This window comes from Pan troglodytes, chromosome 19 (assembly GCF_028858775.2).
Source record: "Pan troglodytes isolate AG18354 chromosome 19, NHGRI_mPanTro3-v2.0_pri, whole genome shotgun sequence".
In the NCBI taxonomy this organism is placed as follows: Eukaryota; Metazoa; Chordata; class Mammalia; order Primates; family Hominidae; genus Pan; species Pan troglodytes.
Window position 1 is genome coordinate 63,604,293 of NC_072417.2, and position 13,282 is coordinate 63,617,574.

Sequence of the window (13,282 nt, forward strand, 5' to 3'; positions counted from 1 at the left end):
CAGGTTAGTGGGTGGTGCATCATTCAGCATCCCTGATTCCTTCACTTCCTACCCACCCTGCCCCCTCCCTCAGCCCCTGTCTCTCACCATCGTCCCCAACCCCAGGCTCCCAGATCTGACCACAGTCATCTCGGTGGATGCCCCTTTGCCGGGGACCCTGCTCCTGGATGAAGTGGTGGCGGCTGGCAGCACACGGCAGCATCTGGACCAGCTCCAGTACAACCAGCAGTTCCTGTCCTGCCATGACCCCATCAACATCCAGTTCACCTCGGTAGGGCAGAGGTCTCCAGGCCCCAAGCCCAGATGGACACATGCCCCCTGCCCCTGTGACACTTCCGCAGGGATGGGGAGACAGCAGAGGAGAGCATGCATTCTTTACTGAGACTGGCCTTCAGCTGTCCTCTCTGCCCTGGAAAATATCAGCACCTGGTGTCCTTGTCACACTTCCTCCCCTAGCCCCCCACCCTCTCCACTCCAGCCCTCTTGTTCCCGGTGCAGTGGCAGATTCACTGAACCAACACAGGTTGGAACTGCTACAGGCTGCCCCTCATTTAGCTGATGAGGAATCAGAGACCCAGAAGAGAGAATTTGCCCAAGCCAGCTTGTGGGTGGCAGAGTTCTCTGGGCCATGTAAGTGGCATGAGAACGGAGACCTTATCTTCTGCATTGCTGGACCCTGACACCTGGCATCGTGGTAGACCTTTTGCAAATATACTGAACAGATGGATCTGGGGCAACAATCCCTGTCTCCTGATTCCCGGTCCCGTGCTCTTCAAGGCAGTGGCCCAGGGTGGGAAGGAGATGAGAAGGAGGCCAAGCCATGCCCTGTTTGCCTTGTCAGGGGACAACAGGCAGCCCCAAGGGGGCCACCCTCTCCCACTACAACATTGTCAACAACTCCAACATTTTAGGAGAGCGCCTGAAACTGCATGAGAAGGTGAGGCGGCACTAGGCCCAAGGCAAGGCTGCAGGAGGGGTGGCTCAGGCAGGGGTGGGGGGCTGGCTGGGCTCCCCTTGCCAGCTAGAGAGGAACTGGCTTCTGGCTGCAAGACAGACCCAGCCTCCTGTCTCCATCACCAGACACCAGAGCAGTTGCGGATGATCCTGCCCAACCCCCTGTACCATTGCCTGGGTTCCGTGGCAGGCACAATGATGTGTCTGATGTACGGTGCCACCCTCATTCTGGCCTCTCCCATCTTCAATGGCAAGAAGGCACTGGAGGCCATCAGCAGAGAGAGGTGGGCACTGGTGGACAGGCTACTTGTGGGCTGATAAAACCCTCTTGTTCCTCACTCCTGGGCCCTGACACCTTTCCAAGCTGCCTCCTCCCTCCAGCCAGGAGACTGAGGATGGGGACAGTGGAGGACCCCCAGGAGAGGACCAGTTCCTGCCTCAGGAGCTTCTCCTGCCTATTCCCTTTGCTGCAGTTTCATGGCGGGGTGGGTGAGAACAGGGAGTTCCCTTCCACTTCCAAGCCTAATTTCGAGACCTCCTCCTATACAGAGGCTCCTTCCTGTATGGTACCCCCACGATGTTCGTGGACATTCTGAACCAGCCAGACTTCTCCAGTTATGACGTCTCGACCATGTGTGGAGGTGGGGTGGGGCCAAGGGCAGCCAGGCTTGGGAGGGGGCTGCTTCCCCCACAGGAATGGCCTGGGTGAATTAGCTATGCTCCCAGTCTTTTATATAGGGGGCAAGAAGGATGCTGTAAAAATGTGGGTGGGAGGGAGGGAGATCCCCAGTGTCCCTGGACACCAGCCCAGGGCCAGCTGCCAGGTGTAGGAAAGGCTCGGGGTCAGAGGAGAAAAGGGAATGTTCCTCCCCTGAATGAGCTGTAGGTGAAAGGACTCCACTGGGCCTGGAGAATTGGGGAGCTGTGTCAGCCCTCTCTCTGATTCAGGTGTCATTGCTGGGTCCCCTGCACCTCCAGAGTTGATCCGAGCCATCATCAACAAGATAAATATGAAGGACCTGGTGGTGAGTGGTGACTGCGGCCCGGGCTGTGGGCAGGCCAGGCCTGGGATGACAACAGATTGACAGACATGGGGATGAGTCCAGGCCAGATGTTCAAAGGAGACCCTCTCAGCCAGCCCTCCTTCCAGAAAGCAGATGTGAGAAAAGATAGTCTGACCTCATCAGCACCTGGTGGGTGAAGGAGATAGGTGGAAGGGGAGTAAATATAATACATACATACATTTATATTTATAGAAATCTCAGGAAGAAATTGCAGCATGGGAAGATGGGCAGCAAAGCACCGATGTCCTGCTAGAACGTCCTGGCAGGTGGGGGCTGGCAGAGTTGGGGCATGGGCTTTAAAACCCTTTCTGGAAGCAAGGGGTGGGGCAAGGATCTGACGATTGTTTCCACGTGGCAGGGAAAGAGGAACAGAGGAAGGATGATCCTGGGAGGGTGGCCATCCTGATGACCAACCCGTTGTGGTTCTGATTGACTTGGGGGGGGGGGTCTCAGCAACAGCTTCTCCAAGAGGAGCTGGAGGGTGGGGAAGGCATGAAGGCTGGGGAGAGGCTCAGCCTTCCTTCTCCCCAGGACACTGCTGGGTGGAGCCGGGTTGGTAGTGGAGTGCCCGAGGCCCCCTGCCAGGACGTGTCTAGGTGTAGGCAGCTCTGTGCATCAGCAGAGGCTGTGGGGAGAAGGTATGGGTGGAGGTGGGAAGGTCAGTAGTCTCTCCGGTGGAAGGCAGAGGCCAGTCACCAGGACTGGCTGGGTCAGAACCTGCAAAGAGGCAAAGATCGATGTCAGTACTCCAACAACACAGATGATGCTTGAAGGAAACGGTGGAAGTCCTGGGCAGGACCTTTTCCTCCCTTCAACAGGGGACCCAGTCCTCCCCTCCTCTCTCTGTAAAAATGGAGGGTCTGCCTGACCCTCCAGGGGCAGGGGGTATCCTGGAAGATACCAGCTCACTTGCTGGAATCGCCAAAGAGGGACACAGGGTACCTGTTTACCTGGCCCCCACCTGTTTAATGGCGGCCAGCTTTCTTGGACCTCTTGGTGGGGAACTTGCAGCTGCGGAAGGCGTCCGTGTCACGGATGTGCTGGCCCTTGAACTTGGCAGGTGAGGCACAGGTGGCATCTGGGCGGGAGGCCTTGGCTTCCAGCCACCTGGAGAGACAGAAACTTGCTGGGGCTGGGGAAGAAGGTGGGAGTGCTGGGGGGAAGGGCAGTGAACTATGGGGCCAGGATTGACTTGGCCACAGGATAGTCTGAAGCTGTCATCTTCATTTTACAAATGGGGAAACTGAGGCTTCCAGGGTCCCATGCTTATTAGGTAGCAGATCTAGGATGCATGTCCAACATGTCTTAGTGCAGGGCTAATGTGCCTCTATCACATGAGGGTGGGCTCTGGGAGTGACATGGGAGTGTTCTTACCGCCGAAGGCCCCGGAGCTGGCAGGTACACTTCCAGGGGTTATTGGTAAGGGCGAGGGTCTCCAGGCTGTCGAAGGGGAAGTTGGAGGGTAGCTGGTTCAGGCGGTTGTTCTCCAAATGGACGTGTTTCAGCGTGGTTACACCCAGGAAGGCACCATCTGAGAACTGGGGAGCAAGGTGGGAGCAAGGTGGTCATGAGTGAATGAGTAAGCACCCGAGTGCCAGAGGGGCAGGATCCTTCCCTGAACCTGAGCCATAGCACTTTGAGGAGTTTCCCAGTTTTCAAAGCTGTATGACCAAGTGATCTCAGATAATCCAATCTACACAACCCCCTTTGAGACAGATGGTGTTATTTTCTTTTTTTTTTTTTGAGATGGAGTCTCACTCTGTTGCCCAGGCTGGAGCACAGTGGCACGATCTCGGCTCACTGCAAGCTCCGCCTCCCGGGTTCACGCCATTCTCCGGCCTCAGCCTCCTGAGTAGCTGGGACTACAAGTGCCCAGCACCATGCCCGGCTAATTTTTTTATATTTTTTTAGTAGAGACGCAGTTTCACCGTGTTAGCCAGGATGGTCTCGGTCTCCTGACCTCGTGATCTACCCGCCTCAGCCTCCCAAAGTGCTGGGATTACAGGCGTGAGCCACCACGCCCAGCCAGGTGGTGTTATTTTCAATATGCAAATGGGGAAATGGAAAAAGCGCAGTCCTTTGCCCTGGGTCACAGCAGTGGGTAAACAGTAGCCACAGGACCACACCCAGCTCCTCTTCCCCTGGCACCACAATCCCTGCACAAACACTGGGACTGTGGGGCTGCCAGAGTTTGGCCCCAGCAACCCAAACTGGTACATGGTGAACTTGGTCTGTGCTTGGTGGAGTGGGCAGTGGGCCCAGGCTCCCCACAGTCCCAGGGTCCCAGGACTTCCCTCAGCTCTGTCCTCACTGCTCCCCAACTGCCAGCCAGACGCTATTTGTGAAGCCACCTTGGTGGAGCCTTTGGCCAGGTTGGACGGCTCCAGAGGAAATGTTCTATTGGTGCCCACACCTTTGCCCAGGCGCCACAATTCCTGTCTGGCCTCCCCTGCCCCAAACCAGCCCCTGATTCGCTGCTCTGCTGCCCACTGAAAGACCACTCTGGCACTGGTGGGCCACAGGGGACTCCAACTTCAGCTGGGGAGAGGCAGGGCTGAAGAAAGGCAGGCTTGAGTAGGCTCCTTCCACCCAGACAAAGGTTGGCTGCTGCCCAAGTGAGATTCTGCCCACATCTCCACACCCGCACCCTTTCCTGTGGCCCACATTGAGGTATGAAGGTCTCCAGTAACCAGACTCTCCTCTACCTTGTTGGTCCCCACCCAAACCTCCTGGCTGAAGCCCTTGTACCAGGGTGATTTTTCCAGTCCCAGAGAAGGGATTCTGCTCTGATCCAAGGTAGCCCCACCTGGCCAGACACTGGGCACCCCAGGGGAGAAAGGAATGAGTGAGGATGCAGCCAGGAGATGGGTCTAGTGATGGGGGAGGGCAAAGGGCAGTTAGCAGTCTGGAGACAGTGAGTCACGCCAGTCTTCTCTGTGGAGAGACACCTGGGGTCTTGGGCCAAGGATTGACAATAGTGGTCTTGCCTTTGCCCCTTCACGGAGCCCATGGGCACGATGCTTGCATCCTGGGGGAGCCCTTGGTCCCACGCCTACTGAGCTGCAATGGACTTGAGAATGCAGTGAATTGTGTCTGTGTGGATTGGGCAGGGCCATCCACCGGGGCCTCTATGGGGCATGGAGAATGTCTTCCTCAGGCATTTGCTTCCCCTCACTCCCCAGTCCCCCACTCCCCCTTAGCACACATGCACAGCCCCCACCAGGAACAGGGTCTCTTTGTGGGCCTGATCTGCCCAGCTCCTCTGGAAGGCTCCTCAATAAACAAACCTTCCTTTATGGGGTGGTAGGTTTACTGGAGACGGGAAAAACAGCAGAGGAGGGGTGGAAGGCCCAACAGGAAGAGGTGGCTGCTGCTCACAGTTGGGGGTTTGGAAGCACTGGAGATGGCCCTAGGGGGCCTTTTGTGGGGCCAGGGCAGTCCCACTCCTTTTATATGTAAGAATCCTAGGAGGGCAGTGGTCGAGACTGGCAGCAGACAGGGATTAGGGTAGGGATGTGACAAGGTGAGGAAGGGAGGTGGCAGAGCTGCTCACCTTGGAGATAGCCAGAGGGATAGGGAACCTGGGGACGGGGGATGGTGCCAGCTGTGGCCCTGGCTCCTGGGGCCTCCAGGAAGGGAAGAAGGAACCAGGGCAGAGCCCACAGCCAGGAGCTCACCTTCTCCAGGTTGGTGTTGTCCAGCCAGAGGGTCTCCAGGTATCTGCCAAAGGACTGGAAGGCATTGTCCGGGATGCTTTTCAGGGGGTTGTGGGACAGCTTCAGCTCCTCCACCACCCGTAGCTTGCTCAGGGCAGCTGAGGGGTAGCTGGATAGCTGGTTCCTGTCCACGTGGAATTTGGCGAGGTTCTCCACGTCGTCCAGGGCCCCGGGCTGCAGGGAGCTCAACGCGTTTTCCGACAGGTAGAGCCAGCGCAGGTCCTTGGCTCCCTGGAAGGCGCCTGCGCGCAGCTCACGGATCTTGTTGTTGTTGAGCTGCAAGATGAAGAGGTTGACCAGCGGGGAGAGCAAACCCCGGGGCAGCTCAGTGACCTTGTTGTGGTCCAGGTAGAGGTAGGTCAGCTCGGTCAGGTCGTCGAAGGCACCTGCGCGCAGCACGCGGATGTCGTTATGGGACAGGTACAAGTAGATAAGCTGCTTGAGGCCGCGGAAGGCACCGGCGGCCACCTCGCGGATCTGGCAGTGCTGCAGGTGCAATGACACGAGGTTCGGCATGGCCCGAAACGAATTGGCAGCCAGCACCGGGAAGTTGTTGCGCTGTAGGTTGAGCAGCTTGGTCTTCTCTGACACCTTGGGGATCTTCTGCAGCCCCACCTTGTCGCAGATGACGTGCTGCAGGTCGCCGTGGCAGTGGCAGTTCTGGGGGCAGGCGGCCAGCGCCGGCAGCAGACCAGCCAGGAGGCCGAGGCTGAGCAAGAGCATTGGGCGGACCATGGCTGGGACGCCTGGGGCCGGGGCTAGGGGCAGCAGCGGCGGCGGGGCGCGGGCAGCGGCGAGTCCTAGGCTCTCGGGTCTGCCGCCCTCTTTATACGGTGGCCCTGACCGCAGCCGGCAGCCGAGCCAGCTCCTACGTGGATCATCGAGGCCACTGGGCTTAACTCGCTCGCGCCCAGAGATGCGCCCCCGCCCTCCACGGGGAAGGGGGCGGGGCCCTTCCCCCAGCCGGCTACCGTGCATGAGGGGGTGGGACCGTGGCCCCCGAGCCCCGAGCCCTGAGCCCCGGCTCTAGCCCCCTGCTCTCCTATGGTGCTCCTCTGCCTACCGCCTTTCCCGGGGCTTTTCTGGGAAGGGGGAATAGTTATGTCTGGAGCCCCGAGTTTACATCGGAGAGAGGGAGGCGTTCCCTGAACTTATTTGTTTGCTCAGGTTTGAGCCTCCACGCCGCGCCGTCCACACACGCTCGGCCGGGTGCCCTGGATGCGAGGCGGGAGGAAGCGGGGCCGGACAGCCGGATGCGTCTCCCTGCGGTGGGCCAGCTGCCTGCGCTTTAAAGGGGCGCTTGTGCGGCGCCTGCCGAGCGTGAGAGCCGCCCCGGCGTCGGTCTCCCACTTCGGACTCGACGCGCCGAAGCTGGCCCTGGGTAGACCCGAGCTCCTTCCCCACCCTCGGGCGCGCCCCCACCCCTCTCTTCCAACCCCGCTTGCGTTTCTGTCGCCAGCGCCCTCATCCCCTTTTTCCACCGCTGAAGGCTAAGCAGAGAAGTGGGAAGTGGGGGAGAGTGGCCCACAGGAATGGCAAACACACCTGGAAACCACAGGCCACAAGCACAGTCGCACCATCCCCCCTCCTTCATCGCCCCGAAATATCTCCATCCCTCATCCCCAAACCTAGTGGTCAGGACCCGCCCCTGAGGGGTCTCAGGGTGGCGGCTGAGTGGCGCCGAGGTGTACTTGGCAGAGGCCACATTCGGGCGGTGGCCCCAGGACTGTGAGGAGGGGTGCGGGAGGGGGTGGGGCAGGTCGAGGGACCAGCCCTGGACGGCTCTGGCTGCCAGACCCTAAGTTCTGTGGGCAGTCCCGCCCCAGCCCGCCAGATTTCTGTGTGCCCACTTGCCAGCCACGATGTCCGGATTCCTGTGGAAAGGGGAGGGTGAGCAGGCAGGGTCACAGCTCTGGCCTCAGGGTGAGCTCCAAGCTGCCTGGCACAGGATATTGTCTGTGATGAGGGGTGGAAGGAGAAACCAGAACCCACATTGAACCAAACCCCAGCCGTGCCAGAGCCAGAGCAGCTGATATGGGGGAAGCTTGGTGCAGGGAGGAGGACGGATGAGATCTGGTGTCCGTTGATTAAAGGGGACCTAGGATACGGGGTAACTAGCCTCTCTTCCCTTACCCAGTACCCTCGTGTTGGGGCCTGGTTTCCAGGGCCTGCCCTTTTCCCAAACCTCTCTGCCCCTTGCCTCTAGGATAGGAGGGTCATACTTGGCCTAGACCATTCCTTGATGGTATTTAGGCTTCTCCAAGGCTGGCTTCTGGTTTTTCTGTTGCTCAGGCTTTCCAACCACTGGAAATGGGGGAGGTGGGGTGGGGGTACCACTGGTTTTTAAAATCACTGCTTAGGTTGTTTTTTTATTTTGATGGAAATAAATTCACGGGAAACTCTCCAGAGCTTGGGGGACGCCTGCCCCAAGGCCAGGCACTTGTTCAGGGTTTGCAGAATGCGGGGGTGGGGTTGTGTCTGTGCCACTCCTAGCTGGGCCAAGGCAGGCTGGCTTTCTCATCAAGTTTATGGGGCCTTCAGCTTGGAAGGGAGGAGCCGGGGATGTGGCCTGAAATCAGGAAGGTGGGGTTAAGTCAGCCAGGGGATGGGGGGAGAAGTGTGGGGTGTTGGTAATACCGGAGCCACAGGCACAGACAGGTGGCTGCTCCAGGGAAACGGGGCACTGAGAGAGCTCCAGCTGGAAGAGAATGGTGTCCCTGCTCTCAATTTTCTTTCAGATCTGGGGCCCTGCAGAGATCTAGTCTGCTCACTCCCAGCACCTCTGCCTCCTGACCCCAGGCCCCTACCAATGATGTCTCTGTTTCCACCATTCGGCTGCCCTCCACTTTCCCTTTTATGAATTCCTTCCCATTTCCTCAGATAGCTCACCTGATCCCTCTGCACGTGCTGAGCCCTCTTCAAACACCCTTTCTGGACCCTCTAGGTTGCTTATGGAACCACAGAGAACAGTCCCGTGACATTCGCGCACTTCCCTGAGGACACTGTGGAGCAGAAGGCAGAAAGCGTGGGCAGAATTATGCCTCACACGGAGGTGAGCCCCTGACCAAGACTCCAAAGTCCCACCTCCCGTCACCCAACTGGGGTGCACCCAGCTGGGACATCTGTTGCTTTCAGTGAGAGAGTCAAATGGCTCACTCAGGATGCCTAGAGCCCCCCAGCAGCAGGGGCGTGCTAGGCCTGGCCCGGAGTGTTCTCTGTGGGCTAAGCATGGAAGGGGAAGAGCTGGAACAGTGGCTGTGAGCGGCTGCCAGCTGAACTTCTCCGCGGCCTCCCTTCCTGTCTGAGGTGTGTTTTTGCCAAGCCCACTGTCTGTTTCAGGGCAGCCAGGGTAGCCTCAAAGAGGAGCCAGAGCACAGAGAGTTTTCCTACACAGCTTCTTTTCCTCCAGTGGTGCTCGCCTCTCGCTTTAGCAGAGTTCTTCTCCTTGCTTGGCGTAAACACTTCATTTCCCAAGCAGCCTATCCCTTTGGGGCGGTCCCTTTGCCCCTCAAAGGTTGCCCCAGAGTGCACCTGAATCTCAAATGCCCAGCCATGCCTCCTTTCCTGCTCCAACACTGGGGCTGTGCCAGCTGGCTCCTGATTTCCCCTGCACCCTTCTGCTCCCGCCCCTGGGGGATCGCTTCCCCCGTGCACAAGCAGCTGCTTCCCCTGGGGCTGACCGCTGTCCTGGCGTGAATCTGCCCTGCCCTCCCGCCAGAGCAGCCGTGTACCCAGGGATTGAGTAGGGATGTGAGCCCCCTCCCGTGTGTGCTACAGCTGCACTGCCACTGTCACTAAGATGCCCACCTGGAAGGGAAACAGGGGCAGGCATCACTCACCCCATTTCACGGACACAGACACTGAGGCACACAGAGGCTCAGCTTTCCTTGGCACGGTGGCCGTGGCTCTTTTCTCTACCAGGCTTTCAGACTCTGCCTCTCCTATTCACATGGTGTTGCCATGCCACCCTGTTTGGCTTATTTGCTGCTTAATGGGAAGTAAGAGGAGACTCCCTTCTCCTCTGCACGGTTTATAATTCTTCAGCTGGCTCTGCAGTCCACAAACCTCTTTCTTTGCAGCAGCTGCCTGCCCACTCTGTTTCCTCAGCCCTCCCAGCCTGGGACTCAGCTCTTCTTTCATGCCCAGCTCAGGTCTCTGACTGGCTTTGGGTCGACTCTAGCCTTTGTCTCCCTTCTCTGGATGGGGATAAGCAGAGCCAGGGGGCCTCATTCCAGGCAGTTGGGTTGGGGGGTTGGGGGCAGGCAAAGCTCTCTCCATTTCCAAGGACCACCTATCCTGAAGCAAGAGGATAGGAAGCCCCAACCTGAGGCCATCCTGTCCCAGGCCCGGATCATGAACATGGAGGCAGGGACGCTGGCAAAGCTGAACACGCCCGGGGAGCTGTGCATCCGAGGGTACTGCGTCATGCTGGGCTACTGGGGTGAGCCTCAGAAGACAGAGGAAGCAGTGGATCAGGACAAGTGGTATTGGACAGGGTGAGAAGGCAGGGCGGGGTGGAGGCTCTGGCCGCTGAGGGGAGGCTGGAGGTCTTGAGGCTGAGCCGGGAACATTAACCTGGCACCGTGAGGATGTGGGTATCAAGATGACCCCTCACATGCTGGAGTCTTAATTTCCAAAATGTATACGGTGGGGATGATCATACATAGCACAGAAGAAAGCAACTGGGTCATCACCCTACACCAGCAGCTGCAAAATCTGAGTCCAGATTCAGTCACTCATTTGTTAGCTCAGCAAATTCTTACTAGAATTCCTTATGTGCTAGCACCATTCTCGCCGCTAGAGGTCCAGAGGAAAGTAAGATGAGAAGGATCCTGCTTTTTGGAGGAAGACAGATGATGCCCAACATCGATAAATAACACCAAGAAAATAGGCCAGGCGCAGTGACTCACACCTGTAATCTCAGCACTTTGGGAGGCCGAGGCGGGTGGATCACCTGAGGTCAGAAGTTTGAGACCAGCCTGGCCAACACAGTGAAACCCCACCTCTACTAAAAATATAAAAATTAGCCGGACGTGGTGGCGGCATGTGCCTGTAGTCCCAGCTACTCGGAGGCTGAGGCAGGAGAATCGCTGTAACCCAGGAGATGGAGGTTGCAGTGAACCGAGATCGCGCCACTGCACTCAAGACTGGGCGACAGAGCAGGACTCCATCTCAAAAACAAACAAGCAAACGAACAAACAAAAAACACTAAGAAAATGAAATAGGGTTATAGGAGAGAAAGTGGCTGTGGTGGGGAGGGGAGCTTCCCTTAGATTGAGTGGACAGAGAAGATGTCTGGAGACATTTGAGCTGAGACCTGGAAAGAAGCCAGTCGTGAAAAGCTATGTATAGATATGTTGAGAGAGACAGAATATGTTATAGGTATTGTTTTGTTTTTGTCTACCTCCCCTCCCCTTACTGGACTATTAATTCCAGAGACTGTGTCTTGTTCCTGCTATGTCTCCCAGAGTCTAGAGCAGTGGAAGACACATAGTAGCTGGTCAATAAATGTTTCACGAGTGAGCAAGCAAGTGAGTGAACAAGGCAGAGATGACAGGTTGCCCCTGGGCTTTCCTTACAGAGATGTCGCCACAATGAATGAGCAGGGCTTCTGCAAGATCGTGGGCCGCTCTAAGGATATGATCATCCGGGGTGGTGAGAACATCTACCCCGCAGAGCTGGAGGACTTCTTTCACACACACCCGAAGGTGCAGGAAGTGCAGGTGAGGCACTTGGCTCAGGTGAGCCCCCAGAAACAAGAAACACACATGAACATGGTGATGTCTGATATTTTTCTTTGGCCCTGGAAGGTGGTGGGAGTGAAGGACGATCGGATGGGGGAAGAGATTTGTGCCTGCATTCGGCTGAAGGACGGGGAGGAGACCACGGTGGAGGAGATAAAAGCTTTCTGCAAAGGGAAGGTGGGAGCCTCCGCCCAATCTAGCTGATGCTGCTCTGTTCTTTGCTCACCCACTCCTCTGCCAACCAGCCCAGGGTGGGGATTGCTCTGCCCTTGACGAAGCTGACTCCCGGCCAGGCCAGCCCCTGGTCCCCTACCCATACCCCTGTGAGCTTGCACAGCCTCACGCCTTACCTCCCACCCTCTGGTCTGCAGATCTCTCACTTCAAGATTCCGAGGTACATCGTGTTTGTCACAAACTACCCCCTCACCATTTCAGGAAAGGTGTGTAAGGTGGAGGAGGCTGGGGAGGGCAGCCTGGGCTCTGGGGCCCCATGGGGCCCCACCTCTGTTTCCTTCAGCAATGGGTGTGGAGAGGCTGGCAGTAGGGTGACTGGGTCACCTAATCCTGGTTTGCCTGGGGACTTTCCCTGTTTTGGCACTAAGAGCCTGAGAAACCCCTTATTCTTGGGTGAACCAAGACAGCTGGTAACCCTAACTCCATTTTCTTTCCTCTAGATCCAGAAATTCAAACTTCGAGAGCAGATGGAACGACATCTAAATCTGTGAATAAAGCGGCAGGCCTGTCCTGGCCGGTTGGCTTGCCTCTCTCCTGTCAGAATGCAACCTGGCTTTATGCACCTAGTTGTCCCCAGCACCCAGTTCTGAGCCAGGCACATCAAATGTCAAGGAATTGACTGAACGAACTAAGAGCTCCTGGATGGGTCCGGGAACTCGCCTGGGCACAAGGTGCCAAAAGGCAGGCAGCCCGCCCAGGCCCTCCTCCTGTCCATCCCCCACATTCCCCTGTCTGTCCTTGTGATTTGGCATAAAGAGCTTCTGTTTTCTTTGGCTTCTTGCTGGTGGGCTCTCTTGGCAGCTACTACAGGATGGAGAAGGGAAGACACTGAGGGAAACTAGCATTTTCAGACGTCCTATTCCTTGTCATTGAGAGTGCAGAGCACCTTGATGTGGATTATCTACTTAATTTAACCCTCACCCTTGGTATCCCTTTGAGATACCAACCCATTTTTGTTGTTGTTCTTGTTTTTTGAGACAGAGCCTTGCCCTGTCACCCAGGCTGGAGTGTAGTCATGCGATCTCAGCTCACTGCAACCTCTGCCTCCCTAATTCCAGTGATTCTCCTTCCTCACCCTCCCAAGTAACTGGGATTGCAGATACCCACCACCACGCCCAACTAACTTTTGTATTTTTAGTAGAGGCGAGGTTTCACCATGTTGGCCAGGCTGGTCCTCAAACTCCTGACCTCAAGCAATCCGCCTGCCTCAGCCTACCAAAGTGCTGGGATTACAGGCATGAACCACTGCGCCTGGCCCCAATTTTTTATTTTTAAGCTACTCTAATTTAATTCTTTTTCACATTGTTGCCAGATTAGTCTAGCAAGAAGTATTCTTTTTATATATGTATAACAGCTTGATTGAGATGTAATTCACATACTCTCCAGTTCACTCCCACCTCCCCCATTTTCTAGAGACAGGATCTCATTCTGTCACCCGTGCTGGAGTGCAGTGACTCACTGTAGCGACATGATCATAGCTCACTGCAGCCTCGAACTCCTGGGCTCAAGCAGTCCTCCCACCTCAGCCTCCTGAGTAGCTGGGACTGTAGGAATGTGCCACCATGTCTTA

The 13,282-nt window shown here is 56.8% G+C and overlaps 2 protein-coding genes across 3 annotated transcripts in view; one reads left to right on the top strand and one right to left on the bottom strand.

The window, feature by feature from the left end:
- ACSF2 (acyl-CoA synthetase family member 2) overlaps positions 1-12,487 on the top strand; it is a 48,545-nt gene extending 36,058 nt beyond the window's left edge. The window contains 11 exon segments of the mRNA NM_001280439.1: positions 106-271; positions 842-937; positions 1,081-1,238; positions 1,504-1,595; positions 1,903-1,979; positions 8,679-8,786; positions 10,079-10,230; positions 11,316-11,457; positions 11,545-11,655; positions 11,850-11,918; positions 12,153-12,487. Of these exon segments, the coding sequence (NP_001267368.1) occupies positions 106-271; positions 842-937; positions 1,081-1,238; positions 1,504-1,595; positions 1,903-1,979; positions 8,679-8,786; positions 10,079-10,230; positions 11,316-11,457; positions 11,545-11,655; positions 11,850-11,918; positions 12,153-12,203 (1,222 nt within the window). The 3' untranslated portion in view covers positions 12,204-12,487.
- CHAD (chondroadherin) lies at positions 2,181-6,804 on the bottom strand. Of its 2 annotated transcripts, none has more exons than XM_001170009.7 (4): positions 5,696-6,804; positions 3,393-3,556; positions 2,980-3,125; positions 2,181-2,735 (listed from the first exon to the last, which is right to left on the bottom strand). In XM_001170009.7, the coding sequence occupies exons 1-3, from the start codon at positions 6,710-6,712 to the stop codon at positions 2,984-2,986; spliced, it is 1,323 nt and encodes a 440-aa protein (XP_001170009.5). In that variant the 5' UTR covers positions 6,713-6,804; the 3' UTR covers positions 2,181-2,735; positions 2,980-2,983. The 2 variants fall into 2 exon arrangements, with proteins under 2 accessions (XP_001170009.5, XP_009431089.3); XM_009432814.5 differs by having other exon boundaries at positions 2,649-2,735; positions 2,969-3,125.
- Positions 12,488-13,282: the final 795 nt, after the last annotated feature.